General features: G+C 54.5%; 1 protein-coding gene across 1 annotated transcript in view; it reads right to left on the bottom strand.

Annotated features, from left to right (window-relative positions):
- ITGA11 (integrin subunit alpha 11) overlaps nucleotides 1-27,311 on the bottom strand; it is a 116,277-nt gene that overhangs the window by 26,324 nt on the left and 62,642 nt on the right. The window contains exons 5-15 of the mRNA XM_036437707.2: nucleotides 26,335-26,449; nucleotides 24,091-24,218; nucleotides 22,272-22,420; nucleotides 17,978-18,122; nucleotides 17,263-17,428; nucleotides 15,708-15,778; nucleotides 9,270-9,414; nucleotides 7,277-7,425; nucleotides 3,894-4,034; nucleotides 3,440-3,643; nucleotides 1,973-2,103 (exon numbers count right to left, since the gene is read on the bottom strand). Coding sequence (XP_036293600.1) covers nucleotides 1,973-2,103; nucleotides 3,440-3,643; nucleotides 3,894-4,034; nucleotides 7,277-7,425; nucleotides 9,270-9,414; nucleotides 15,708-15,778; nucleotides 17,263-17,428; nucleotides 17,978-18,122; nucleotides 22,272-22,420; nucleotides 24,091-24,218; nucleotides 26,335-26,449 — 1,544 coding nt within the window. The remainder of the gene's footprint in view (nucleotides 1-1,972; nucleotides 2,104-3,439; nucleotides 3,644-3,893; nucleotides 4,035-7,276; nucleotides 7,426-9,269; nucleotides 9,415-15,707; nucleotides 15,779-17,262; nucleotides 17,429-17,977; nucleotides 18,123-22,271; nucleotides 22,421-24,090; nucleotides 24,219-26,334; nucleotides 26,450-27,311) is intronic.

The raw sequence follows: 27,311 nt of genomic DNA, 5'->3' as shown, positions 1-27,311 counted from the left end.
GGGAAGGAAATGCATTCCTTCCAAACTGGAAGTGAGTATGAAAAGAAGTAAGTGTAGTGGATGTATTATAGATGCTTCAGAGTTTCTGCGTGACTGTCTGTGCTAAGACTCTGCTCTTTGTAGCATATGGGGGGCGGGGGTGGGGTGGGGTGCTGTGCACTTGCTGTGGAGTGAAAAGGGTGGTTTTGGGTCTTGGCTCCGTTGGTTCCTCCAGAGACCTTGGGCAGGTCATGTGACCTCTCTCACGGGAATTGGAAGTATCAAAGCAGGTAGTGAGACAGTGTGGTGTGCAAACATAATAGCTCCCCTCAGTGGTTCTCAAACTCAGCTATCCATGGGAAACAAGCACTGGGGAGTCTTTAAAAACTATTGTGGCTGGGCAAAGCCTGGGCAGTGAAAGATTTAAAAGCTGCCCAGGTGATGCTAACCGGCAGGCAGTCTGATGGGAGATCGTGGGACCTAGTCTCCCCAAGGGGCTCTGCCCACAAGCCCATCACTGCTCAGGCGGCCCTTCCCGTGGACTCGGAGGCTAGAGCTTGATCAGTCCTTCCTGTTGGGGTGTGTATGCGCCCACTTTGTTTCCTGTAAAGCACTTACTTAGTTCTTAGTTTCACCCTAAGGACCCGCTAGGCCACATGTACACCTTACCCTGGGTCTTAGTCACCTGTCTGGCTTCCTGACTGGAACCAATACAGTGAATACCTTTACCGTCTGAGCTGCCACCTCCAACGACCTAAGAGCCCCCACAGGGTTCGAGCAGACTGTCCCAGAGAGCTGGGCCGCTCCCACAGAGACCCTTCCCCCTGCGCGCCCAGCGGCCGGGGCCACCACCTGGGGGTGCGGGCAGCTGGAGCTCGGCCATGGCCACTGGGGGACATGAGGAGCCCGCAGGTGCCCTGCTCCCCCCCTGATGCTATTGCAGGGAGTGGAGGTGGCGTCCCCCCTCTGGAGAGACAGTGAGAAGGCGCCAGGCTGAGCCTGCAGAGTTCTCCACGGTGGTCACACGCCCATCGCAGGCCGCTGCGGAAGCCCTCCCCCCCAGAGCATTAACGCCCAAGCTTCAGCTGTCTGCTAGAAAAGCTGGCCTCACGCACGGCCCCACGGGAGGGAATAGTCTTGAGGCCCAACAGCATGTCCGCTCCTCCTTTACCACCCTGCGAAGCCACACCACGGCCGGTTTGATGCCTCTTATGAGTTGTATGGAAAATGTGGCTGCATTTATAGACCATTATATGCAGGCGGAAAAAAGTTCAAAAGGGATAGGCCAAAATGTTAACAGTGGTGACGATTAGGTGATGAAACGGAGCGACTTATTTACTTTACAAATTTTCCTTAAGTTACCCTATTTATGATGAAAAAAAATCTCATACAAAAAAAGTTCAAATTAAAAAAAATTTTTTTTCAGCTCAAAAAGTAGCCACCACATGGTAAAATATAAAGGCTTTAAGAAAGCTTTTTTTTTTTTTTTTTTTTTTTTTTTTTTAAAGCTGTAGACGTCTGCTAAGGAGAGAGACTGTGTGCAGACAGACGGCAAATGTCTAGCAGGTTGGTGCAGGAATTAGGCCCCGGGAAGGAAGACAAGTAGTGCGAAGGGCTTTGGAGAGAAGTAATCTCTGTATTACATACATTCTTCTCCCCGGCGGAGGAGGGAGAGCTGTTCCTTTAAGGAGCTTGAGAAGCTGAAGCCGAAGAAATGCTTAAGGAGCCAGGGCGTGTAGGGTACATTCTAAGAGGCGCTCTTTGACACCCAGTGCCCCAACATCTTAGAACGCCACTGGGAAGAGGGGCTGGGACTTTGACATAAGGTAGTCGTTCCCTACAAAGACTTGTAACCACCACGGGGGAGGAGCAGGGGGAGTTCGGCTGACCATGGTTACAGAAGGGGACCCGGATCCCCAAGCACAGCTTTTAAACCCCGCGTCCGCTGTGACTCTCCGGAGAGCCACGAGCCAAGGAAAGCGGAGGGACCCACCACAAGATCACAGCGCCGCCCAGGGCGCCCACCGCCAGGTCGACGAGCCCATCCTCGTTGAGGTCCAGTTGCCCGTGGAGGCTGCAGCCGAAATACTGGAGGCCGGGAGCCAGCTCCGAGGCAGCGATTCTCTGGGAGAGGGACGAGAAAGCTGGGACCGGACACTGTTAGACTGAGGGGGGGGGGGGGTGTAGGGGGGCCCTAATGGGCAAATACAAGTGGGAACCCCGAATGGAGCCTCCAGCCCAAAGCTCTCTCCTCTCCTGGTCTGTGCTGGCCCCTGAAATGCCTGCCTTTAGGTCAGTGGTTCTCAACCTTCCTAAGCCTCGACCCTTTAATGCAGTTCCTCATGTTGTGGTGACCCCCAACCATAAAATTCTTTTCGTTGCTTCTTCAGAACTGTAATGGTGCTACTGTTAATGAAGCGTAATGTAAATATCTGTGTTTTCCATGGCCTTAGGCTCTACAGCAGTGGTTCTCAACCTGCGGGTCATGGCCTACAGGTTGAGAACCGCTAGCAGGGTCACCTAAGACCCTGATATTTACGTTACGATTCATTAACAGTAGCAAAATTACAGTTCTGAAGTAGCAACGAACATAACGTTATGGTTGGGGGTCACCACAACACGAGGGACTGTGTTAAAGGGCCGCGGCATCAGGAAGGTTGAGACCCACTGCTCTAGACTGTGCCTCTGGACTAAAGCACTGTGTCTGAAAAGAGTTCCCCAGGAAGTGTAAGTCTACGGTACCTGGCGGGTAACCCATCAGTACCGCAAACGTGGCCGATTAGACTGTCTCCCTAGTAACATTAAGCAAAGAAAACAACCTTGCAGGGACGGGGCCTGAGGGCCGAGAGCAAGGTGACCGGTCTGAAGCATTTCTGGAGAAGAGCCAGCGGATGGGAGCTCTCCGCTGTGTCAGGTGCACGGATGCATGTGGAAAGGGTGAGGTCCGGCCGAAACCGGTTTGGCTCAATGGATAGAGCGTCGGCTTGGGGACTGAAAGGTCCGGGGTTCGATTCTGGTCAAGGGCATGTACCTTGGTTGCGGGCATATCCCCAGAAGGGGGTGTGCAAGAGGCAGCTGATCGATGTTTCTCTGTCATCGATGTTTCTAGCTCTCTATCTCTCTCCCTTCCTCCCTGTAAAAATCAATAAAATGTATTAAAAAAAAAAAAGAAAAAAAAAAAAAGAAAAAAAAAAAAAAGAAAAAAAAAAAAAGAAAAAAAAAAAAAAGAGAAAGGGTGAGGCCCGGGGCTCTGCTGTGGCTGCTGAGATGGAGGTACGCAGGGAGAGGTGCCCACAGGGGTGATGTGGGAGTCCCCGAAGGAAAATGTGCCCGGTTCACCATTTGGACACAGAGGCAGGAGAGGGATCCTTCCCGGGATGAGGACCCAGGAGACAGCCTGAGCCGATGGCTGTGCAGGAGCCACGAGGCTGGAGGGCGCCGCGCCCCGCGTTGGCGCTACCTGCTTGGGCGCCCTCAGGAGGCTGCCGCGGAGGCCGTGGAAGATGTAGACGGCCCCCGCGTGGCTGTCCTCCAGCGGGGCTCCCACCGCCACGTCGTTGTAGGAATCCTGATTGAGGTCGCGCACGGCGACGATGGAGGCCCCGAAGCGGGCGTTCTGGAAGCTGTGGGAATCCTGCAGCGTCCCGTTGTAAACAAACCGGCTCTGGAAAAGCAGGGGCAGGGAAAGGCTCAGGGCGCCTTGGCAAGGGCCCTCGGGACCATGACGCCCTCTGGCCTGCAGCCTCCCCTCTCGCCGCTCTCCCCAGCGTCCCTCCTCTGGCTACAGACGCCCTCCTCGGCCTGGCTCAGCAGTGGCCATGGGCCTTTCTGTGACCCAGCTTTCCTCGGGGGAACCAGGGCGAAGGCAGGGACCAGGTGCCCCTGGGAGGCCGCCCGTCCCCCCAAATCAGTACCTGTCTCAGGGTGTAGACGTACACCCGGCCTCGCTCCCGGCCCTCGCTGAAGTACATGGGGGCGCCCACCAGCAGGACGTCGGTCACCCCGTCGCCATCGATGTCCACCGCGGTGATCTCACTGCCATAGTAAGAGCCTATCTGCGGCACAGGGGGAGCGGGGGCTGGGCTGCTGGGAGCCTCGCCTCGCCAGACAGACCACAGCCTTTGGCTCGGAATTTAGGGTGAACACACCAGAAGGCCCTCCCCTTCTCACGCCTCCCTCCCTTACCCCATCCCACGGAGCAGACTGGCCCTGTCAGTCTGTCCTTTCTCCTCCTTTTTCCTTGTTATATAGCTCTGCCCCACTCTTCTTTCCAGTGTTCAGTCTTAGTGACTGCCATCTCTTCTGTTTGTAACGGACACATTATAATGGCAAAAAGAGCAACATAACAAAAAGGCCTAAAGAAGAGAATAAAGGTCATCCCTTGTCCAAACTCCAGCTGCTGTGAGCCTTTCAGTGTGTTTTTTCCAGTCTGTTTTCTCTAGGTTGTGTGCCCTGTGCCCTGTGTGTGTGTGTGTGTGTGTGTGTGTGTTTGGTCTATTTTTCCAACCTAGGAACATATTATACATATGGTTGGCATACTGATGGAGCATGAGCATTTGTTATTTTTTACTACACAACATTGCTGATTCTATAATATCCAACATTATGCCTGTGCCAATGTGTTTAATCAGTCCTCTATTGTTGAACACTTAACTCGTTTCAATTTTTAATGTCACAGATGCTGGGATTAGCACCGTGTGTGGTGAATTACGATTTCTTTCCAGCTTTGAGCAGTCACTGTGTCCCTCTCCCACACCAGGTGCCACACTCCCCACCTCAGTGAGGGCGCCAGCACCCAATCAACCAGGGGGTCCTCCCCGGCCCCACCCTTTGCCCTCTCCCACCTGCAGTCGCCCAGCGAGTCCCACCTGATGTTTGCCGAACAGGGCGCCGATCCATCTACTTCCCCGTCTGCTGCTCCCTCCAGATCGGGCACCATCCAAGGGCCTCCCTGCATCCAGGCCCCTCCAGCCCACCCCACGCACAGCCAGAGTGGCCTCTAGCCGCTGACCATGCTGCTTCCTTGCTTTTGGGAAAAAGCCCAAACTCTCCGGTGTGATGCTGCTGGACCTGCCTCCCTCCGTCCCCCACGTCTGGCTCCTACAACCCCTCCTGCCACATCCTGTGCTTTCTCTTCGGCAGAAGCCCCAGGCCTTCTCGTCTCTCCCTGCCCCATGAATGCCTACCATCCCTCAGGTCACTTTCTATTAGAAGCATCTCTGCCCTTCCCACTCCACTCCCCACAGTGGGTGCCCCTTCTGGATGCTCCCCTGGCCTCAGACTCCTCCCACCAGCGGCTGCTCCCTCCACAGGTGCCTTGTGAGGTGGGCACTGTGCCTGCTGAGTTCCCTCCAGGCGGTGGCACCCTGTCTGGCACAGGGGGGGGGGTGCACTCAGTAAATGTTTATTCAACCAGTGGGTCACCCAGGAACGGGAAGGAGGCTTCCCAGGGACAGGCCTGTATGATACACTTTACAGCCTCGGGTTTGCAGGCATGAGCCTCATGTTTCCTGAAGAGACATCATGGCCCTCTGACAGGGAAGGAGCTGAAGCTCAGAGAATTTGAGTCACTTGCACAAGGTCATGGCCAAAGTGGCTGGAACTTGGGTCTGTCTAACACCCGAACCCATAACTCTCCCTCTCCCAGTCACCTCCTGACTTAGGGTGCTTTCAGAAAAAAAACTATCCTAAAGCGTGAACAGCTTTAAACTAAGGAGAACATAAAAATACAGAAGAGAAAAACAAAAATCACAAACCCGGGGCAAAAGATGTGCTTGCCTAAAGTAATTAAAAGGCAGACTGAGAAAAAATAAGGGGTGTGTGTGGGGGAGGGAGACATTTGTCTAAATATGTGGCCTCAGCTATGTGGGTCATGGTGATTTAGAATCCACTTCATTTAGCTGCCTTCAGCACTGCGGTTTCTCTCTCGGATGTTGGAGGCGGGACTGGGCAGTAAAAATGTCATAAATCCATCAGCAAATTCCCTCCAGCTCTCAGGGTCTAGGCTTGGATTCCCAAAGGAGCTGGCCCTGGCGAAGTGTGGGTGGAGAGGGCAGAGGCTGGGGGACAGAGCAGGGTCCTGGGTCCACCATTGCCCTTGAGATGCCAAGAGGAATGGTGGGATGAGGGCTTCCTACAGCTGGAGGGGTTTAGGTTAGACCCAGGGAGGAACTTGTCCTCAAGGCGACAGGACAGGGCAGTAGCCGGTGCCAGAGACAGGGCCGTTCCAGGCTCTGTAAGCTGGGACAGTAAGACCTGGACAGGGCCCAGCCTCAGGCCCAGGATGCCATGGATGCTGGATCCTGCTAGTCAGGAGGGGCCGAGGCCTGGTTTTGGGGTTGGGGGTTAGGAGGTGGCACAATGCAAGAGCCCCACCGAGAGTCCTGAGTGCTGAACTTGACCCAGCCACGAGCCCACTCCATAACCATGGAAAAGCTATGCTGCTTCCCAGGACGGCAGGCTTCCTCGGCTACTGAAATGACCTTTTCACCACCAGTGACTGTTGTCTTAGCTTTCCATCTGCGCTCATGACCGTCCAACACGGGACTCTCCGCAGCACGGTCTGGTTGTCCACCACACCCCAGGCGGGGCAGTGGCGTTGGCCGCCGTACCGTTCTGCATTGCTAACATTCCAGGAAAAGGGAAGAGGCTGGCGTCTTGGCGAACCCCTGGGGCCTCGAGGCGATGGGTGCACAATCGCTCCCACTCCTGGCAGTGAGAAGGTGGCTTAGGGAGCATGACTGCCCCGCGGGACACCGAGGGACCTGCAGCCCAGGCCGGGAAGCACAGCCTAGATTAGGGGTGTCGAACTCAATCAGAGAAGGGGCCAAAATCCTAAAATCCAGCCTAAATCGCGGGCCGAATCGTTTACTGAACAGTCATAAACTGTCATTGTGATGGAAACGCAGCGGAGTGCAGTGATGACAGCGCGGTGCGGGCCACATTGCAAGGCCTGGCGGGACGGATTTGGCCCGCGGGCCTTGTGTTTGACACATGTGGCCTAGATGCTGCTTCTAGCCATGAGCTCTAAACATGAGCAAGAAGAAGCTGGCAGTCGGGGTGAGGTCCATGAAAGGCAGGCAAGCACATGCTCAGCAGAGGGACCAGGCCTGGCTTTCTGGGGCTGGACTAGTTTGCTCCGAGGCTGGTGGGAGGGAGAGAGATGTCCCCCACCCAGGAATGATGTGTGTGGGTCTGGGGACCGTCCTACTGAGAGGGAAGAGAAGAGCTTCAGAGACCCCGCCAGCCCAGCTTTCCCATTGGCCCAGCCCTCTCTGCTCCTCCCTCCCTTCCTTACCTGCTCGCCCCGCAGGGCCTGGTGGATGGTGAGGCTCCGGTTGTTGTGCATGGTGAACAGGATGGCTTTGCCGGTGTGGTTGAACCGGGGGGCTCCCGCCACGTACACCCGCCCCTGCCTGGAGGACACGACCGATGTGACTGTGTACCCTGCCGCAGAAGAAACAGGCTGGTCTCTGGCCCGCGTGCTCTGCAGGCCCTGCCGGGCCCCACGCACGGCTCTGCTGTGCGGAGAACAGGCCGGGGCAGGGGGTGCATTCAGGGCCGGCCGGCTGGGCAGATGCCGAAGCTCAGGGCAGTCATTCCCAGGCCTGCACCCAACCCTGCTGGCCGGAGGATACAGGAAGCCAGGCGGGGCCACTAACGGCGACCCTGACCTGGAATGATCACATCCCCTCCTTCACCGGCAGCAGGAGGGAGAAGGGTGAGCCCAGGCCACGTTTCATTTCATATCAGGCAGGCTTGGTTTTTGATCCTCACTACCTGTTTATTGGGGACCAAACAGTGCCCTCTCCATTCCCATAAATCCTTGCCTAGTGGCTCATGATCACCAATGTTGTCTGTGTGGCTGCAAAGACCTCAGGGATTCTTGCAGCCCCAAAGCTCTGCAGACTCAAAGGAGGGAGGTCCCAGGTCCTCTCAGGCCACACACACGCCACGCAGAATAGGAAGCAATGGAAAGCCAGGGCTCTTTGGAAAGACGCCCATCTGTGTTCTCAGGATGGCATTGCCTGATCACGGTGACTCTCGAGCTGCCCACTCAGCGCCCAGAGGGTGACCGTGCAGCATCTCTCCGAAACCAGGCAAAGCGGAGTTCCACTCTCTGCCAGATGATTTTGAATCTTGGACTGCGGTTTTTAGATGGGTGTCAGGCCTGCTGGCAGTTCCTGGGCTCTTTCTGGGAATGGACATCTCCTTCTGCCATGTGTGCACTCCTGTGTGTGTGCATGTGTGTGCATGTGCGGGCATGTGTGTGACACTGTCAGCCGGTTCCTAGCAGTTGGTTCCAGAGTGGCTGCAGGATGCACAGTGGAGCTGGTTCAGTGGCTGGGAGTGTGGGAGCAGCAGGGTGTCTACTCTGGTTCCAGACACAACTTCTCTGACCCCTGGAGGTGACCTGGGAAACGGGGCTTGAAAGGTCAGTGGGGCCAGATGCCACGTGGGGTGGCTACTGTGGCTGTGCATTTAGCACAACCACAGATGCCTGCATGAGGGGGTGGGGCTAGCCTTGCGGTGTGGAGCAGAGACTTCTTCTGAGCTGAGCCCTCAGTGGTCCTGCTGGAAATGCTTTCAACTGGCCCCAGGCCTCGGGCCTTCCAAGTGGCAGATGGTGGTGGCGGGAGGGGCCCGGGGCTGCATGCCCTGAGGGCAAGCGTGGGCTGCCGGGCAAAGCTCCCGGCAGCACTGAGAATTTCCCATCAGTCTGCTGGCTGGGGCTTCGGTTCCCATGTGGCTCTTTGACCAGCAGGCAGGGCCACCCTGAAAGCTGAACCCGCCTCCGAAGGCCTGCCCAGAGGGCTCGGCCAGCAGGCCATACAGCTTCCCCATGGAGGCAGAGAGCCGGGCCTCCCCGTCTCCTTCCCCCAGTCTCCCCACTCCCTTGGGGCACGTAGGGAGGAATCTTCCAGAGACCCAGACTCTGCCCCAGAATGAGGAGGAGCAGGAGAGGTGGTGCCTGTGGTTAAGACCAGGGTTTCACGAGGATCCTTCAGCCTGGCTTACCCACCAGGACCTTCTAGGAGGAGGAGGAGCATTAGAAACATCCACGGGAGCACATTTCAGGGGCAGGTGCATGGCTTGTCATTTATTCTACCTGCTCACTCGCCGGGTAGGGTGCTGGCGTGGTGGCGCCAGGCGGAAGAGGCGATGGCCCTGACCCCGGCTCGAATCAGCACAGAATGCTCACGGGTGGGCCCCTCGGGTCACGGGTGGGCGGTGTGGCTCCCCGGGGCCCCTCCTTGCCCACTGCCCACAGCGCCCCCACGGGCTCTCACCCAGATACGCGCCGTGGTTCTTGAGCTCCTCGGGGAACTCCTTCAGGTAGGACTCTCGGAGGGGGATGACCTTGCCGCCGCTGGTCTCCTTGAGCACAGCTCCGTTCCAGTCGTAGGCGCCCACAGCTCCCAGCAGCACCCCATCCTGACGGTGGGGAGGGACACACATCAGCTCCGGCCCCCCAGACGCCCTCTCCGGGAAGCCACACCACATCCCGCACCACGAAGCACCTGCCAGCCTCCCGGGGTGCCTTCTCCCGGGTTCATTACTTAACAGCCCAACTCTGGAGCCTGGATCCTTGGCTTCTGAATGAGTCCAGGGCCTTCTTGCCCCAACCCATCCTTAGAGCAAAATGGGTCAAAGTAATCCTAAGGGTGGGACCTTAGGAGAGAAGGAATGTTCTAGAAAGAAACTCCAAGCCCACAACCAAACCCCCATTACTCTGTGGGCTTCAGAACCCCTGCGGGAAGTCTCCTGTCACTCTCCCTCCCTCCGACACCCCTTCCCGCTGTGCCCCACACTCGGCCTCCGCCCGCATTCCACTGTAGGGTCTGGGTGGCTCCCTGTGTGTAAATCCTACTTCTTCATTTTCTTTTTAAGTAAAAATTCGCTGTGTTTACTTTGTGCCAGACACCTCATGGAGCTCAAAGACCCCAAAGGAATATACAAACACGTGAAATAGTCGCAAACCGTGATACATGTGAAGAGGGATATAATAAAGGCCACAGTGAGGTTTAATTCAGGTCGAGACAGGATCAGCAAAGGCGTTTTTTGAATGCGATGCTTATCCAGACAACTCGTGCAAAGGCCCTGGGGCTGGAGAGGGTTTAGAGCACAGGTGTCAAACACAAGGCCCGCGGGCCAAATCCGTCCCACCAGGCCTTGCAATGTGGCCCGCACCGAGCTGTCATCACTGCACTCCGCTGCGTTTCCATCACAATGACAGTTTATGACTGTTCAGTAAACCATTCGGCCTGCGATTTAGGCTGGATTTTAGATTTTGGCCCCTTCTCTGATTGAGTTCGACACCCCTAGTTTAGAGCCTTTGGTTTCGAGGAACTGAAAACTGGGTCTGGCATGCTGAGTGAGGCGGGCGGTGTGGTTCAAGATGAGGCTGGACAGATGAGCCAAGGCCACATTCATGACAACCCTCTCCCTTCCTCCCTGCAGTCAATACAAATACATATTAAAAAAAAAAAAAAAAAAAAAAGCATCTGGGCCGGATTGTCAATAGGGCTGAGACTGAGAATTCCTGGCTTCGTGGTTAGAGTGTGAGCTCTGGAGACAGACCTTCCTGACTTGTTCCACTTCCAGCGCTTCGAGCTGTGTAACCTCTGGCAGGTTTCTCTCTTCTCTGAGCCTCTCGGGTTCCTCAGCTGTTTTGTTGTAAGAACTTTAAATTCTTAGCAGGTGCTTGGCAGCTACGAAGGGCTGGGTACACAAGCAGCTGTTCTCATGCGTTAGTTCATCCACGAAGCACTTCCGGGGCAGGGGGAGGGGGCCGGAGTCAAAGCGTCAGCTCTCCCGGTCCAGTTGGTGCTCCGGATGGAGCTTCACGTCAGCTGGTGAGCAGTGCTCCCACGGAGGCAAGGACAACCTGTTTTGGGGCCCAGCCGAGGGAGGGGGTGGATGTACATTGGAGTCAGGAAAGGATTTTAAGAAAACCTTACTTGATCCATTATTACGTTAAGTCTCAAAATGGCAACGTCCTTTCCAAGCCTCAAGATTCAATTCTACAAATACTTCTCAGACATCCATTCAGAGATGAAGGCTCAGACAGGCTGACTGATTTGTCTGAGGCTGCGCGCCAGGCAGTGATGGACTGAGAACGCCAGGTGCCAGCGATCCTTCCCGGCGCCGGCGAGGCCGGACGGTGGAGGCAGGTGGAGGTGGTCAGCCGCGGTCCCGGGCGCTGGCGTGCAGGGAGACCCCCTCTGGGTGCTGCCCTCCTCCCCCAGGCGCTCCCACGGCTCCCTAGTGCCCGTGTGCCCAGCACCAGAGTGACTGTGGAGGAGGCGGGACTCTATCCGCAGGAGCCCCTCCTAAGGGTTCTGTCATTCAGAGGGTGCGTTATGCTTTGACTAGCAGCTTGGATTCTGGCATGGCACTGCTTTCAAAAGGCTCAAAGTGAAGCCCGAGGAAGGATGCGTGCCAGGCGTTTAGAGGGGGCTGAGCAGGAAAGACCCAGAAACAGGCCCTCAGCCTCTGTGGAGGGGAGCCCCTCACCGCGTGCTGCTCGGAGCCGGGGCGGGGCAGGGAGGAGGGGCCACACCGCACCTGCTCATTCAAGACCTGCGGTTGGCGCCTCTGTGCACAGTTTCTGGGAACCAGGGTCAGGAGTGGGGTGCTGGGCCCCGGGCACGGCCCAAGGACACACGGTTGGGCTTTGGATAAGGTGACCAGATCGTCCAGGTGTTGGCGGGACAGTCCTGATTTCTAACAATTTTTCCCATGTTCCGCGGCGTTTTAAAAAAGTCCCGATTTTTGGAAAGATTGGAAACATTGGAAAGATTCTTAAAAAAAAAAAAAAAAAAAAAAAAAAAATCGGGACTTTTTAAAAATGCTGTGGGACGCGGGGAAAATTGTTAGAAATCAGGACTGTCCTGCCAACACCTGGATGATCTGGTCACCTTAGCTTAGGAGGCCCTTAGCAAACCGGAAGTGATTCCGGCTCCCAGCAGTCACCTTGGAAACAGTCTGGAATAAACACGCTGGCAGACCTCGGCTACCACGTCCTGGCCTCACGGGAGGAGCGGGGGATGGAGGTGGGGTGAGCGGGGAGGGGCCCACAGACAGCCCTGACCCACAGCCCTGCCTGCCTGCCCTAGCGGGCAGGTGGAAGAGTCTACCCCATCGCTCAGGCAGATGGGGGCTCAGGAGGGACTCACAGCTTCTGGGTCATTTCACCCCCATGGACTGGTTTTGTTCACTGTCGGATTGGATCAGATAAGCAAACCTAGTGAAAATGCAAAACTCTTTTGGATAGTAACAGCTTTAAGGCTTCAACAGCTAAGAGCCGTAGATACAGCCAATGACCTTAGCTATCTGGTCCACAGCCCAGGAGGGCCCGTGTGGAGGGCGCAAGCTGAAGAGGAGGGGGTGTGTAGGTTACAGGAAAAATGATCTCTTCTTATCTGGGGGTTTTTGTAGGCAGATTCACCCCAATAAAACTGCTTCCTTCTGTAAACAATTGGTGTTGAGGGGGATTTATGGACTCATGTGGGATGCTTAATGGGAAATTCCTCTGCTGAGTCCTCCCCAGCAGCTCCATCCATCACCATGGGCGCCAATTCCTTATGGTTCTCTTCCTTCCTCCACACCTTTCCCTGTGGCCCATGGGGATTATAGACTCTCAGAGTCGATGCCGCCTGAGGGGAGGGCGGTATGGCTCCCTTCTGAAAGCTTTCTGGAAGTTTCTTCTTGACTACCCAGCTTGGCAGGGAGTTCACTACCTCAGTAGCCAGCCAGCCAGCCAGCAGTAGAAGCCATTCCAGCCATTAGTGACCTTCGCTTGCACTTCCAAATGCGAATGAAAGCATTGGCTTAAGAATCCGTTCTGGGATTTGACCTGGGAGCCGTATGTCCAGGATACACTCTTTCTCCTGTTTGCAAATCAGGACTAGAGTTCTCGGGTTGGCTCCAGCTCTCAGTTCCCCTCAGTGGCTCTGATCTTGGCCATCAGCGTGGGATGCAGTTGTTTGTGGTGTGGAGCCTGGGGCTCGGTAGGGGCCAGGTGATGTTCTGGGGCCTCCTCTCCTGTGCTGGGCTCTGGCCCCTCCTTCCTCACTCAAAGGTTGGTTTCTTCGTTGACAGCGGGCAGCAGGCCAACAAGCTGCTGGGCCTTTCCTCTGCCATGTGGGAGCATTCTACTGGTTCCCGCCCCCCTGACCAGAGACCTTTCCTCTGACGTAATAAACAGGCTCGGGGCAGCTGAAGCTCCTTCCCTCCTTTGCAGGGAGCAGCTGTGTGAGGCTGTCCACGTGGAGCCCTTCTGGGGGAGATGAAGCCTGGGGGCTTGCCCAGGAGATGGACTCCTGTAGGCTCAGGACCTGCTCTGGGCAAAGCTGAAAGGCTGGGCCCACTGGCCCTGGGGCCCCAGAGAGATCTGACTGCCCCTGAGAGCTGCAAGCTGGACTCCCAGGGACAGGTTGGCTGCAGCCAATGACAACATCCATGGCTGGCGTCGAAAAACCTTCGTGTTTAATATGGCCAAACAGTCTGCCATCATTGCACCATTCCTTTGGATTTGGAAGTTTTTTTTGTTTTTTTTTAGTTTTTTTTTAGTATTAAGGAGTCTCATTCCAATGTAATCATCTTTCTTTTAAAGTCGATCAAGTAAACATTCCAGCTACCTGTCACTTGAAAATAAGACTGGGGGTGACAGAAGAACCGGGGCCTGTGTCTACAGGATGGGGAGAGGCCCCCTGGCCTCTCCGCTGGGCATGTAGTAGCAGCTGCGCAGGGCAGAGCACGGCCTTGGCCTCAATTACAGGCTGGAGCCCTGAGCTCCTGGTCTCCCTGCAGCAGCTGCGGAGCCTGGAGGTCCACAGGACCCGCCTTGCCCCTCACACTGAGCTGCGTGGGCCGTTGTCAGGGCTCAGCGCAAGCGTCCTCAGATACCCGACGTGCATCGTCATTTCCCTTTTCTTCAGGCTTCCGGTTTTCATCAGACATCACAGAATGAGAAGCGGGAGACTGAACTTACTACCTAAGAATCTTTCTCCCCCGTTAGACCTCGAGCTGCTGCCAGCTGAAATGTGACCGTAATCTTCATCTATTTATATGTCCCCGGTTCCTGGTACAGAGCCTGGCATCCAGGGAGATGCTCAAGAAATGAGTATGGAATGAACGAAGGCCACAAGGTCCATTCCTTCTCTCTCACTGCCCCCAGGCAGGGCTGGCTCCTGGTGTGTGCACAGATTTCCCCTCTGTTCTTCTGCTCACTGCCTATGGCTGCAGGGATCCTCATCCTCAGGGGTCTGCCCAAGTGCCAGCCCCTCCCCAAATCCTTCCCTGATGGCCTCTCCCCCTGCCTGGGCCTTTCCTTCTAGAAGACCTTGTCACACACTGTCTTGGTTAGCATCAGATGTGTACACGTGGTTCCCCCAACGAGCAGGGGGTCTCCCCAGGGGCCCCAGGGATGGGGGCCTGCTCAAGATATACATCTTTACCAGGAGAAATCCATCGTTGCTTTTATCCTGCTCTCAAAGCCGAGGAATGCTGCCCTGGATTGCTTGCAGGTTGGCGGACTCCTGGTGCCAAGAGGAAATCCTAGTCCCTTCTGGTACCTCAGTCGCATTTGACAAATGCGTGTTGGTTTTAGTTCAATTTGATTTCCTCATTCAATTTTCTAACCAGCCCTGAGCCCAGGGTCAGGAGACCAGGCTAGTCCTGACCAGCACATGACGCACTGCCCGACCAGCTTGAGGAATGTTCTCATCGCTCCTGGGGCGGGCTCCTGCCCTTGGCCGGACGCCGGGCTCCTTGAGGGCAGGGCTCGCTCTGCACCTCGTGAGATCCAGCACGGGACCCAGCCCAGAGGAGGCTCTGGAAAGATGTGCCCATGTCACCACCTACCATGGGGCAACTATTACCACCAGCTGGCTTGGCAGGACTGCCTCTGAGCATGAACGGGGCGCAGGACTTCCCAGCCCTGGGAAAATGTAGCGTGCTCTGCACATAGTTTGACCGTTAGGAAATTGGGCTGGGACTCGGACAGCTTGCTGTATTCAAGCGGGCATGGCGTTTGTTGTCCAGATGCCGCTCAGGAAAAGCTGAGCGGGAGGTGCGTCCGCGCATCTGCCTGCTGCGTGGGGTGCACGCGCCCCCTCCCCTCCAGCTAGCCGTTTCTGACTCAGAGCCCCTCGGATCCACACTCTCTCACGCGGCAGCTGCTCGGTGCGGGGAGAGAGCACCAGAGGAGTATTTCTCTCACGGAGAGCACGTCAGCAGCCACGCGGCCATGCTGTGATGGGGTTTCTGTAGCTGGAAACTAGGAACAAGGAACCCTGCCCTCTGCCTCTCATAGAGGAGTTAGCGGATCACTCTCCCTCCCCGCCCAGACACCTGAGACACCTGCCTGATCAGAGCACGCCCACAGCCCACGAGGGTTGGTGCTGAAACCGACACATCCAGGCTTTCCCCACAGAGACCTCCCTGCACGCGGCACTCCCCGGCGGGGCTATATGCAAAGAGCTTATAAGGTGTTTTCTCTGGTGTTGATCCCGCTGTCCCTCGGGGACTCCTGTGAGGTGCAGCCCTGGCCTGTGAATCAGAACAGCTCCCTGCAAGTTGAAGACCTTGACTTCCCTCTCCCAACCACAGGAAACAGGAGGCAGAGAGACTCCAAGGACGGGAGAAAGGGGGACAGAGACAGCTCCGCAAGGGGGGGGACAGGAGCCTGAGTGTGTGGGAGGCTGGCTGTGCACGGTCCCTACCTCCACCACGTGAGAGGAGAAGCCGGTCTGCGACATCTCCAGCCCGAAGGACGTTTCGTTCTTGTTGGTGCCTAAGTCAGGGACAGAGAGAGGTCAGTGCCGCGCCTGCTGACTCAGTGCCCACACAGCTGCAGCTTCAGCCCAGCTTCGAGGGAGCACCCAGGGAGGTGGGAAGGGGGCTGAGGCCAAGCCCCCCTTGTCTGCCCCAGCGCAGGCACCTGCAAGGCAGGCGTGAGCACTTCCAGGGTTGTGCGGGGTTTTTAGTGGCCCACTCCCTGCTGGAAAGCGCTCGCTCGGGACAACATCTTACGGCACGTCTACCGCAAGACTGTCCAAATCGGGGAAAGATCGAGAGGAGCGCATGGAAAGAAAGCGTGTTGGGCAAAAAATGGAATTTCCTACTTTGCTCATTCTGCTCATTCTCCATGGCTGGTTCCAGATGCCCCTGGATGCCTCCCAGACCTCAGGGAGGCCCTCCGGAGGAGAGGCCACCCCGAATTTTTGCACAAGAAACCTCGGGCCTGCTGAAAGCCCCGCCCCCAGAGGGCCCTTCCAACCCTGTCATCGGAGCCAATGCTCTTGTCACCCAAGGGGACCATTTTGAGGGGAAATACACTGACTTGGAAGTTTAAGTTCTAGTGTGAGTGTCCACACGCAGGTTCATGCTTTCTGTCTATCCTCGTTCGGGAGGACAGTATTTTGTCTCCCGGCGTGTGCCTATAGCTGGTCGTTTCCGTGCTCTGCAGACTGCTCGGGCCTTGGGACGCTGCTTTCTACCTTTGACCTTCCTCCTCTATGGCAAACCCCGTGTGGAAAGGGCCTGCTGTCCCAGCATATGGTGCAAATAGATGGCCAGTCACCACTCGAGTTTAAGTCGCAGGGAGGCATCTGAAAGGCCTGCAGAAAGTGCTGTGGTAGCCTGGCCGGTGTGGCTCAGTGGTTGAACATCGACCTATAAACCAGGAGGTCACGGCTTGATTCTCAGTCAGGGCACCTGCCTGAGTTGCAGGCCCCATCCCCAGTATGGGGCGTGCAAGAGGCAGCTGATCCATGATTCTCTCTCATCATTGATGTTTTTACCTCTCTCTTCCTTTCCCTTCCTCTCTGAAATCAATAAAAATACATTAAAAACAAGGAAAGAAAGTGCTGTGGCGGACTGGGAGGCGGGGTCAAACTAAGGTTGCCAGAGAAAATACAGGACACTCAGCCATTGAATTTCAGACAACCAACGAATCATTTTTTTTTAGTATAAACCTGCCACAAACACTTATTTTATATTTGTGGAATCTGGCAACTCTCAGTCAAGCCCCAGCCCCTTCTCAAGCTGTGGTGCTTTGGCGAGTCACTCAGCTCCTCTGAGCTCAGCTTCCTCAGAGGAGCAGACCGGGTCCAGGAGGAGGCCCAGCAGTCTCCTCCCCAGGCCGTTTGGGAAGCACGGCCTCTGTCCAGCACAGTCACAGCCCGTGTTGGCAGTCACCGAGAAGGGAGGACCCTTTCCCTCTGTGGGGGTGGGCTTCCCTCTGGAGCCGGGACCCTCTCTGTGGGAATGGCTCACCTTCCAAGCTGAAGATCCTGTCCCCCAGGGCGTCCACGATGTCCTTCAGGGCCGCCTCGTCCGTCACGTTGAAGAAGTGCTTGTCGTCGGGGTCGCTGGCGATGTATTTGATTTCATTTAGGAAAGTTTCTGGGTTGATCCCCCTGCGGTTGTAGTAGCCCAGGACCTGCCAGGGAACAAGGCAGGGCGACAAACCAGGTCATAGCTCCGGCTTCCCGCACACCGGGCCCCGGCCTGGGCCCCAGGGAGGGCCCGAGTCGTCCTCCAAATCCCACTTACATTTGAAATGTCATGTATTCATTTTTGTAACCTTTATTGTTGAGAGAATTACAGATATGCTCCCTCTCCCCCCCTCATGACCCCTCTCCACCCAGGCCTTCTCCACCCTATTGTCCGTCTAGAAGGGCCAGAGGCAGCCCTGTTCGAAGACAGGGCTCTGGGGTTTGGGAGGCCAAGGGTCTCTAGTTTCCTGAGGTTTCAGCCCCCCAGGAAGCTCTCCATGGCTACGTGGACGGGCCCAGGCAGCGCGGAAGGAAGATGCACATCTTGCTCTTTAGAAGGTGAGCAAGAAGAGACGTATCTGAGGGCCCGGACAGCTTGCTCACTGCCCAGAACGTGTCCCCTTGGGGTCCCCAGGGGTTTGGTGGTGAAGCCTCTGTCAGCCAGCTGGCAGCCTGTGGGCAGGGGCAGGGGCAGGGGCAGGGGCAGGACTCACGGCCACAGCGTATCTGGTCACGTTGTCCCTCTCGCTTTGCTGGATCACCTTCTCCAGGTCCGGGCTGTCGTGGGACTCCCCATCCGTGATGACAATCATCACCTTCTTGGCCCCTTTCCGTCCTCCCTTCTGGAAAGCTTCTGAACTGAAACCCGAGCACAGGGCGGGGTGGGGTGGGGGGCAGTTGGAGGTCACAAGAGGGACACTGGGATGGAGCCGCCCCTGGTGGTCCCCCAGAGGGGCAGCCACAGAAACCAGGGCCAACTCCCACCCCCTCCTTATCTCCAGCAACCCAGAAGGTTCGAGACCCAGAACCACAGAATAAGCAGGGTTGAGATGCCCAGGCCACTGCTTGTCTTTAAAAAGTGACTTTAAGAAGCCGCTGTCTGGTACTGACCATGCTGTTTTGGGCAAGCAGATGGGGTGGACTTGGGAGGGGAGCTCAGGGTCGGACGGAGACCTTTCGAGGCCCTAAGTTGGTGGTTCAAAACCCCGGCTGCACGTCAGAGTCACCTGGGGAGTTAACACCTAAGGGCGGCCCAAGCCCTCCCCAGACTCCAAGGTCGGAACCTCTGGGCGGGGCCCGGGCGGCACTCTTTCCAGAGCTCTCCCGCACACCAGCATTGAGAGCCACTCAGCCAGTCCCGCACCGGTGCGTCTGAGCAACTTAACGCCCAAACAGCTCTGATCCACAACACCCCTGCAATGAAGCCTGAGGAGGTTCTCATTTCTCCCGGGAGGACAACTTTGATTCTATTTTGGGAACGATTAAACATCAAATTCTACGGCAAATGTTCCTTCTTCTCGCTTTTTATTTTGTTTTCAGTGCTGGGAGCAGGCGCGTGGCCAGCCAGCTGGGCAATCCAGCCAGGGCTGGGTGGGGGCGGGGGCTGGCACACCTACCCCTCAGTGCCGCGGAAAGACTCCTGCAGCTGGAAACCGGCTATGAAGCACGGAAAATTGGCTCCCGAGCCATCACGGGCTCTCCGAGCCTCTGTGGCCAGCCCTCCTGTAGACCGTGAGGTTCTGAGAAGGGCAGACAGGGCCTGGCCCGAGAGGCTGGCCCAGCAGGCCGAATTTGCCAATAAGGATCTAAAAATAAACGTTATTCTGCAATGATTCCTTGCGGATCTGACCCACAGGTTCAAGCTCTGCAATGCTCGGTGAAAGCCGGTCTCCGGCTACAGTTACCAGGGGTATCTCTTGCTGCATAGCAAGCGGATGAGCTGATGTGCGTGATTTAGATGTGGAGGTATTCACAAAGGTGGACACATTAGGCTAGAGCAGTGGTCGGCAAACTCATTCGTCAACAGAGCCAAATATTAACAGTACGATTGGAATTTCTTTTGAGAGCCAAATTTTTTAAACTTCAACTTCTTCTAATGCCACCTCTTCAAAATAGACTCGTCCGGGCCATGGTATTTTGTGGAAGAGCCACACTCAAGGGGCCAAAGAGCCGCAGTTTGCTGACCACGGGGCTAGAGCATCCTCAAGCAGCCAGCTAAGAGAAACAGACCATCTGCCATCCTCTTAGAAACTCGATGATATTCTGAATATACTGACCAAAAAAATCCTCTAATGTTAGTCTGAGCTGGGAACTAAAGGGGCAGAGGCACACTCTGCATGACAGGCTGATTTTGGGCTTAAGTCCGACCCATTAGAGTAGGGGTGTCGAACTCAATCAGAGAAGGGGCCAAAATCTAAAATCCAGCCTAAATCGCGGGCCGAATGGTTTACTGAACAGTCATAAACTGTCATTGTGATGGAAACGCAGCGGAGTGCAGTGATGACAGCGCGGTGCGGGCCACATTGCAAGGCCTGGCGGGACGGATTTGGCCCGAGGGCCTTGTGTTTGACACATGTGCATTAGAGGGACAACTTTGCTAACCCCTTAAAGGAGATTCTAGGTGCTTCCAGGACATCATCAGAGGGCCAGGCTCAGAAACAAAACTCCTCACAAATATGCATAGCAAGGAAAAAGCCAGGAACAATTTCAGGATCACGTTTCCATATGGTGGCATCGTGTGAGTATCTGCGTGGATCTGCAATAAGGTGAAGGCTGGCATGAATCATTAGATTTAAAGCTGGGATTTGTATTGTGCAAAAGACTTGGCTTTGCGCCTTTGTAAATCAGATGACAAGTTCCTGGAAAGCAGTGAGAGCGTTAAACTCACAACAGGTTCCACCAACCCCGAAGCCAGAGGGACCCCGTGGAAAAGTAGGTCACCTCATGCCTCCTTCCTGCTCAGAACCTGCAATGGCTCCCGTTACCCTCAGCACCTGACACTGGCTCACCAGAGCCTTTAGGGTCTGATCCCGTTATTTCTCTGAGCTACCTCGCTTCTGCTCTCCCCTCTCTACCCACACTGGGCTGTGGTCAGAGCATGACTCCCATGTCAATGTTCCTCCACAGCCTCCCTCCTCTGTCCTATCAGGGCAGAATGATTTTGTGGAAAGTCTTCTCTCCACCTGTCCCTGCTGGAATCCTGGAGTCCTCCCAGGCAGGCCAAGTGCCACCCATTTTGGCATTCCTCCCTGGCCCCTCCCTCTCTCATCCTCACTGAGTTAGGCTGACAAGAGCTAGAGGCTCTCAAGTCTCTGGCTTGGCTCTTTGTACGTCAGTAGGTTCAGAGCAAAAATGCACCATGAATAAACGGGTGAGGAGAGAAAACCTTTTACCCTCAGAGGCACTGGCTGTAATAGGGGGCCCAAACTTGGCAGGCCGGGAAGATCAGATTTCACACGGCACTGGGAGTGCCCATTGCACACCCCAGTGGTTGCATGAGTCACGAATGGTTCAAACTACCTGGTGAGTCACACACTTCCAATCGCCCTGCGGTTGGTGGGCTGGGAAAGGAGAGCAGAACAGTGGGGCTCACACTGAGCAAGCGATAGCGCACAGGCTGCCTCTCCCTGGTGTCTCCCCCTCCCCCCTGCACTTCACAATTCCCTGCTGGGGTCTCAGGGGCTCACCCCAATGATGACAAAACAGCAAAATGGCCTGTAACTCGTGAGAAGGAGCAAGAGCCACGTTCACATGGAGAGATGCTCATTTAGGGAAAAAGCTTGAGCCAGTTTCAGCAGCAAAGAAATATGTTAGTGGAGCAGTAACTTAATCTTAGAGGGTTGTAAGGTTGGAAAACAACCCTTTTGACCACATGAAGTCATGTTATCCTATATAGCTCTAACTGCAGAATTCTGGCAAACACATCCGCTAGCCCTTACAAGAGGTGGGATTCCAAGGAACTGGGACTGTGGTTTCAATGAACATAGCAGAACCCGTGTTCGTAGGTGTGAAATTGACAATCAAAATCTGAATACCTGGGGTACAGTCCTCTTAGGAGGTTAGGCACAAGCTTATAAGATCTTGGAGGTTTGACTTTAAAATCACTCCCCGATTTCAGTGCGGGGTGGGGGTTGGGGGGCGGCGGCGGAGGGGTGAGCACAATGTTCTGAGTGATGTCGGCATCACTGGAGTAAAGACGTAGCCGCTGTGTGGACAGGGACAGAGGCAGCATCCACCGTCATGAGGAGTGGGTGCTGGTGTGATTTTGAAGGAACCAGCCTATTACTCTGCCCTCTCAGATGTTTGACTTAGCTATGCTCTCCACACTCCACTGATGACAAACCCGCCACAGGAAGCTTCTCCCCTTACAGTGCCACACACGTTTCATGGGGTCCCTGTGGCAGAGCGGCTTTTCCAGAGTTGGCTGCAGCAATATTTCCCATCGCGAATGCTCTCCTGCCCTGGGACCTTGCCATCCTCCAGCAGGAGGCAGCATCACATTCTCCTCCCTGTGAATCTGGGCTGGCTTTGGTGACTTGCTCACTCAAAGTTAGGTTCTGGGACGTCTGCAGCGCGGTCCCGGGCAGTCTCAGAGTTCTCATGTGGGTCTCTGGGAAAACTCACTCTTGAGTTGCTGTCTCTCAGAGCCCAGCCGCCATATTATGAGAAAACCAAGCCCTATGGCCAGGTGTGGGTGCTCAGGTCGCCTGTCCCAGCTGAGGTCCCAGCCCACAGCCAGCATCAGCTGCCAGTCACACGTGTGCCATTTTGGACGTCCAGTCCGCTTGAACCTTCAGATGACAACAGCCCCAGCTGACGCATGAGAAAAATCCAAGAGAGAACTGACAGGCTGAGCCCAGGCAATCCCAGAACTTTGAGGAATTAATAAATGATTATCTCAAGGAACTAAATTTTTGTGGAGATTTGTCACACAGCAATATATAACCGGAATGATATCTGAGATTTAAAACAATTAAAAATTTTTTTCCTTTTTTTTTGTTTGTTTACCGAGCAAATTCTATGCCAAATGCCGTCCGGGTCTCTGTTCCTCCCCGCTGCTCAATGTGGCTGGCAGCCTCCACCACGTCTCTGACGGACCTGTAGTCATTGAGGTGGAACTCATGCACGGCGTCTTCTCCGTACTGAACAACGCCCACCTGCAAGGCAGAGGAGAGGGCGTTGGGACCCCTGGGACCCCTTAGACCGCGGGTGGTGAGGCTCTGGAGGCATCTGCCTGCCTGGGGCTCCTCAGGACCGAGGAGGCTGGGGGCCTCCCCAAACCAAGGAGAAGCGGTTCTGAAGGTTCTGGGAACGAACGGAAGGCTTGGCGGGACAGTGAGAGGCGCCTTTCGTGGGAGGAGACTGCGGTTTAAAGAAAAGCTCAAAAGTTAAGTCCCGCTTACAAAGACAAAAGTTGAGAACAGAATGGAAATCTAAAATATTAGGAATAGCATGGGTGGAGGCCATCACATTGTCACCACCCAACTCCAGAACTAAGGTTCCTTAAAACTTGGAAGAGGAAGGGTTCTATCCCCAAGGCTGATAAAATATTGACAACATTAATAACTTCAAAATAAACCGGAGGACCTGTAGTAGCGTTAGAATGGCAAAACGTTACTGTTGGGCGGGCCTAGAGTTTGTTTGGTACAAGTGCATTTCTTTTTCTTTTTTTAAGAATTAAAAAAAATATATATATTATTGATTTTTTACAGAGAGGAAGGGAGAGAGATAGAGAGCTAGAAACGTCGATGAGAGAGAAACATCGACCAGCTGCCTCTTGCAAACCCCCGACTGGGGATGTGCCCGCAACCCAGGTACATGTCCTTGACCGGAATCGAACCTGGGACCTTTCAGCCCACAGACCTACGCTCTATCCACTGAGCCAAACCGGTTTCGGCAGTACACGTGCATTTCTAATGCTGGGTTCACCCACGACACCCTAAGAGGTCTTCCAGCCCAAGCCCAAAGTGGTTAGAGCCCCAGCCCACACAGCAAAGGGTCCCGGGTTCTACTCCTGGGCAAGGGCATGAACCTGGGGTGCAGGTTTGATCCTCAGCCCTTGGTCAAGCATGTGCGGGAGGCACCCAATTGATGTGTCTCTCTCAGGTTGATTTCTTTTCCTCTTGCTTTGCTCCCTCTTTCCCTTCCATTCTCTCTCTAAAAAGAAAAGAATGGAATGTGAGGATTAACAAAAAAAAAGAAAAAGAAAAAGAAAAAAAAGCAAGAAAGAAAGAAGAAAAGATTGTCGAGTGCTGGGTAACTCATTACTTCCTAAGAAAGCCCACTCCCTCAACAGCTCTAATCATTACAAAATAACTCCTTAGATGGGTTTGAACGCTGCCACCTGGGACCTTCTATCCATTCGTCTTCGTCTGGCCTGCCCAAACCCCGTGGAACCAATCTACCCCCCGGAGCCGGCAGTGCTTCAGTGCGTGCCGGCAGCGGTGGCCTCCTTCCTAGCCTTTTCTCCGAGGCCCAGGTGCCTGGCTCCCCCTGTGCCTCATGCAGCAGGGCTCTGGTGCTGCTCCACTTTCCTGCCTTCCTCCTCACTCAGGAGCTGGTCAAACTCTTTCCTAATGGCTGCTGACGTCCCAGTGTTTGACCTGGGAAGTAAGGTCTCCTCCAAACTGGATGGCCCAGCAGAGTCGGGGATCCCGGGCTGCCAGGCCTGTGCTGGCCCTTTCCCCTACACCTTCTGAGCTCATGCAAAGACGGCCCCCCCGCCCCCCCCCCCCCCCCACACACACACACACACACACTCCAAGGCAGCATCTGCCACGGGTTTGGGAGGCCCTGTTGGGAAGAGGAAAGAGCCCGAGTCGCTCACCTGGATCTGCCCGGGGCCGATGTAAAACTTCTTCAGGATGTTGATGAGGAAGTGCTGGACCTCCACCCAGGGGTAGATGCTGTTGGAGCCGTCCAGGACGATGACGATGTCCATGTAGGTCTGGCACCCTGGGAAACCGGGGACAGTCTCAGCTACGCGGGAGCCAGTGTCTGCAGGTCTCTGGTTCTCCAGAGGCTTGTCCAAAGGACAATTACGTGTAATCCCCTGGGCCGGGGAGCTGTCCTGGGCAGGGCATGGTGAAGGGCCAGCCCAGGAACCCTCAGAGCAGGCTGTTTGAACAAAGCGTACGTACACCCGGCTGCCCTGCTCCTTGGGAACTCTGCTCACTGGGGGTGACCACCGTCAGCGAGTCAGTGTTTGTGGAAGCCAACGCTGTCCAAAGCAGGACCTGGGTATCATTTGTTTTGCCATAACACGCAGGCTGGTGGTTACCACTTTCAGCCCCAGTGAATGGGTTTCACTGTTTTGGAGGGTGGCATGGGGTAATGGTTAGGAGTGTGGAATCTGTTTGACTCCTGGCTTTGACCTTGGGCAAGTCACTTGACATCTTGGCAACAGTTTTTTCTTCTGAAAAATAGGCATAGTGATAGCAGTGAATTGCCTGGAGGAATCAGCGTGATGATGGTCCAAAAGGGCTGAGCACCAATAAGTGCCTCAGAAATCTTAGCTGATATTATTTTTCTTTAAAAGCAAACCACTTTTGGCCCTAGCCAGTTTGGCTCAGTGAATAGAGCGTCGGCTTGTCAATCGAAGGGTCCCAGGTTCTATTCTAGTCAAGGGCTTATACTTAGGTTGCAAGATTCTTCCCCATCCGGGCCTTGGTGTGTGCAGGAGGCAACCAATCAATGTGTTTCTCTCACATCGATGTTTCTCTCTTTCCCTCTCTCTAAAAACAAACAAACAAACAAACAAACAAATAAACAAAAAAAAAAACAGTGGAAAAGTATGCTTGGGTGAGGATTAAAAAAAAAGAAAAGAAAAGAAAAAGCAAACTACTTTGTTAATGTGGCAATAATGTCATGGGTCAAGCTCTCATGCCTGTATCTCCGCTCTGAGCATAAAGGTTTCTTCATATTTTTGTAATATTAATGCCAAATTAAAATGAGTGATAGAAACCAACAAAAATAACCTAGTGAAACGTTGGTTATATAAATAAATGTAAAAAACCTCTTTTAAAATCTAAGCAATTTATTTGCTTGCAAATGGTTACTTTGAAATAAGACATAATCTGATACAACATGTAATGTACTATATATGTTATATCGTATTGAAACATTGGGCATCTGCTTATTTTTATTGGAGACTTTTCACACTGTATAAACTCCCCATTACAGCAATGTGTGTGGCAGGAGCCTTGGGTGAAACAGCACCCTGGGGTGAGGGAGGGTGGCAGTGTTCCCTGTGCATATCTCACCCTCTCCAGAGTCCCCCTGATGCTGCTGCCTCGTCCCTCCCACAAGCACCATCTTCCCACCCCTGACTGGGCCCCGTTGGGTGAAACAGCACCCTGGGGTGAGGGAGGCTGCAGTGGCCAGAGGCACTAATGCCCTCACCCGCAGTAAAACAGCAGCTGTTTGGACGATGCTATTGAGCCCAGAGGAAACAGTGAGGCTTGGAGCCAAGCAGTCTGGGCTCGCAGGAGGCAAAGTCTGAGCTTCATTTCCCAGATTTCCGGGTACGGAGTGAGTGTGAGGTTCAGTGTTCCACGAGGCTCTGGGCAAACTGGGCAGAGCTTCCTAAGGTCCAGAGACACTGGCTTGACAGGACTATTACCGGGGATATTTCTGGTCTCCTTGGTCTTCCACCTACAGGGCAACCGAATGGCATAAACACCAAAGGGCACCATTCACACTGTAGTCTGAGTGAATGTGTGCCTAGAACTGTGGGGTGCGTAGCTTGCCCGCTGTGCACAGTGGCCCGGCAACTTCTTCCTCACTCAGGCTGGGTTTGCAAGGAGCCTCCCTGGCCACCAGGATTGCCTCCATCACCTTAGACATCTGCCCTCTACCATCACTCTGTTGGGGGCGGGGGGGGCAAGACTATGACCCCACAGAGGCCCAGAGAGGTCAAGTGAATTGTCCCTGGTCCCCCACAGAGCTGGAGCAGGTTGGAGCTAGGGTCTGAGTGCTGCTTTGTAACTGTGAGAGAGCAGTGGTCAGAGCCTTGTGCCACCCAGGGGCTGCCGGCTGCTCAGCCGGAGTCTGCAGAGGTGAAGCCACTTACTTTGGAGAGCTGGGGCCACGGTCTTGGAGAACCTGAAGTTGGAGTTGACTCTTGAACACATCCCTGTGGTGTAGTAGGAGCTTCCACACTCATGAGACCAGAGGGGGCTGCAGGCCTGGAAGCAGAGCACAGACTCCAATCACTGGGGGCCTTCAGGGTGGGTCCAGCCTAGTTCAAAGCTCCATGGCTCAAAAGGATCTCCTCTCAAGTGTTGGTATTCCCAGGCTCTAGAGCAGTGGTTCTCAGCCTTCCTAATGCCGCGACCCTTTAATACAGTTTCTCATGTTGTGGTGACCCCAACCATAAAATTATTTTCGTTGCTACTTCATAACTGTAATTTGCTACTGTTATGAATCGTAATGTAAATATCTGTGTTTTACGATGGTCTTAGGTGACCCTGCTAGCGGTTCTCAAGGTGACCCTGCTAGCGGTTCTCAACCTGTGGGTCGCCACCCCTTTCACAGGGGTTGCCTAAGACCATCGGAAAACACAGATATTTACATTACGATTCATAACAGTAGCAAATTACAGTTATGAAGTGGCAACGAAAATAATTTTATGGTTGGTGGTCACCACAACATGAGAAACTGTATTAAAGGGTTGTGGCATCAGGAAGGTTGAGAACCACTGCTCTAGGAGGTCTTCTGAGTTTACCTGAACTCTGCTGCCAGTTCCCTTGGTTTCAGGTGGAACAGAGAAAAACGAATCTTAGAGTGCCCTTCTCCTGTTTGCAAGGGTCTCCTTCCCACCATCTAGGGTTGTTTCTCTTCTACCTGCCCACCCCCCTACCACACAGGATCTGGGCAAATCTTTTCACCCGTGGGAATGGACTCTCTGAACAGGTCACCTGGAGGTCCTTACTGGGCCAACTTCCAGGGCTTTGTCCTGAGAACATGCCCATGGTTCATATTAGGGGAGGAAAACAGAATGTCTCTGCTTTTTCTCTGAAATTTGCTGCTAAAAACATCGATCTCAAC

The sequence above is a fragment of the Pipistrellus kuhlii genome, unplaced genomic scaffold (assembly GCF_014108245.1).
Source record: "Pipistrellus kuhlii isolate mPipKuh1 unplaced genomic scaffold, mPipKuh1.p scaffold_m20_p_1, whole genome shotgun sequence".
NCBI classification, from domain to species: Eukaryota; Metazoa; Chordata; class Mammalia; order Chiroptera; family Vespertilionidae; genus Pipistrellus; species Pipistrellus kuhlii.
Note: the sequence above shows the minus strand (reverse complement) of the source record. Positions and strands in the feature narration are given on the sequence as shown.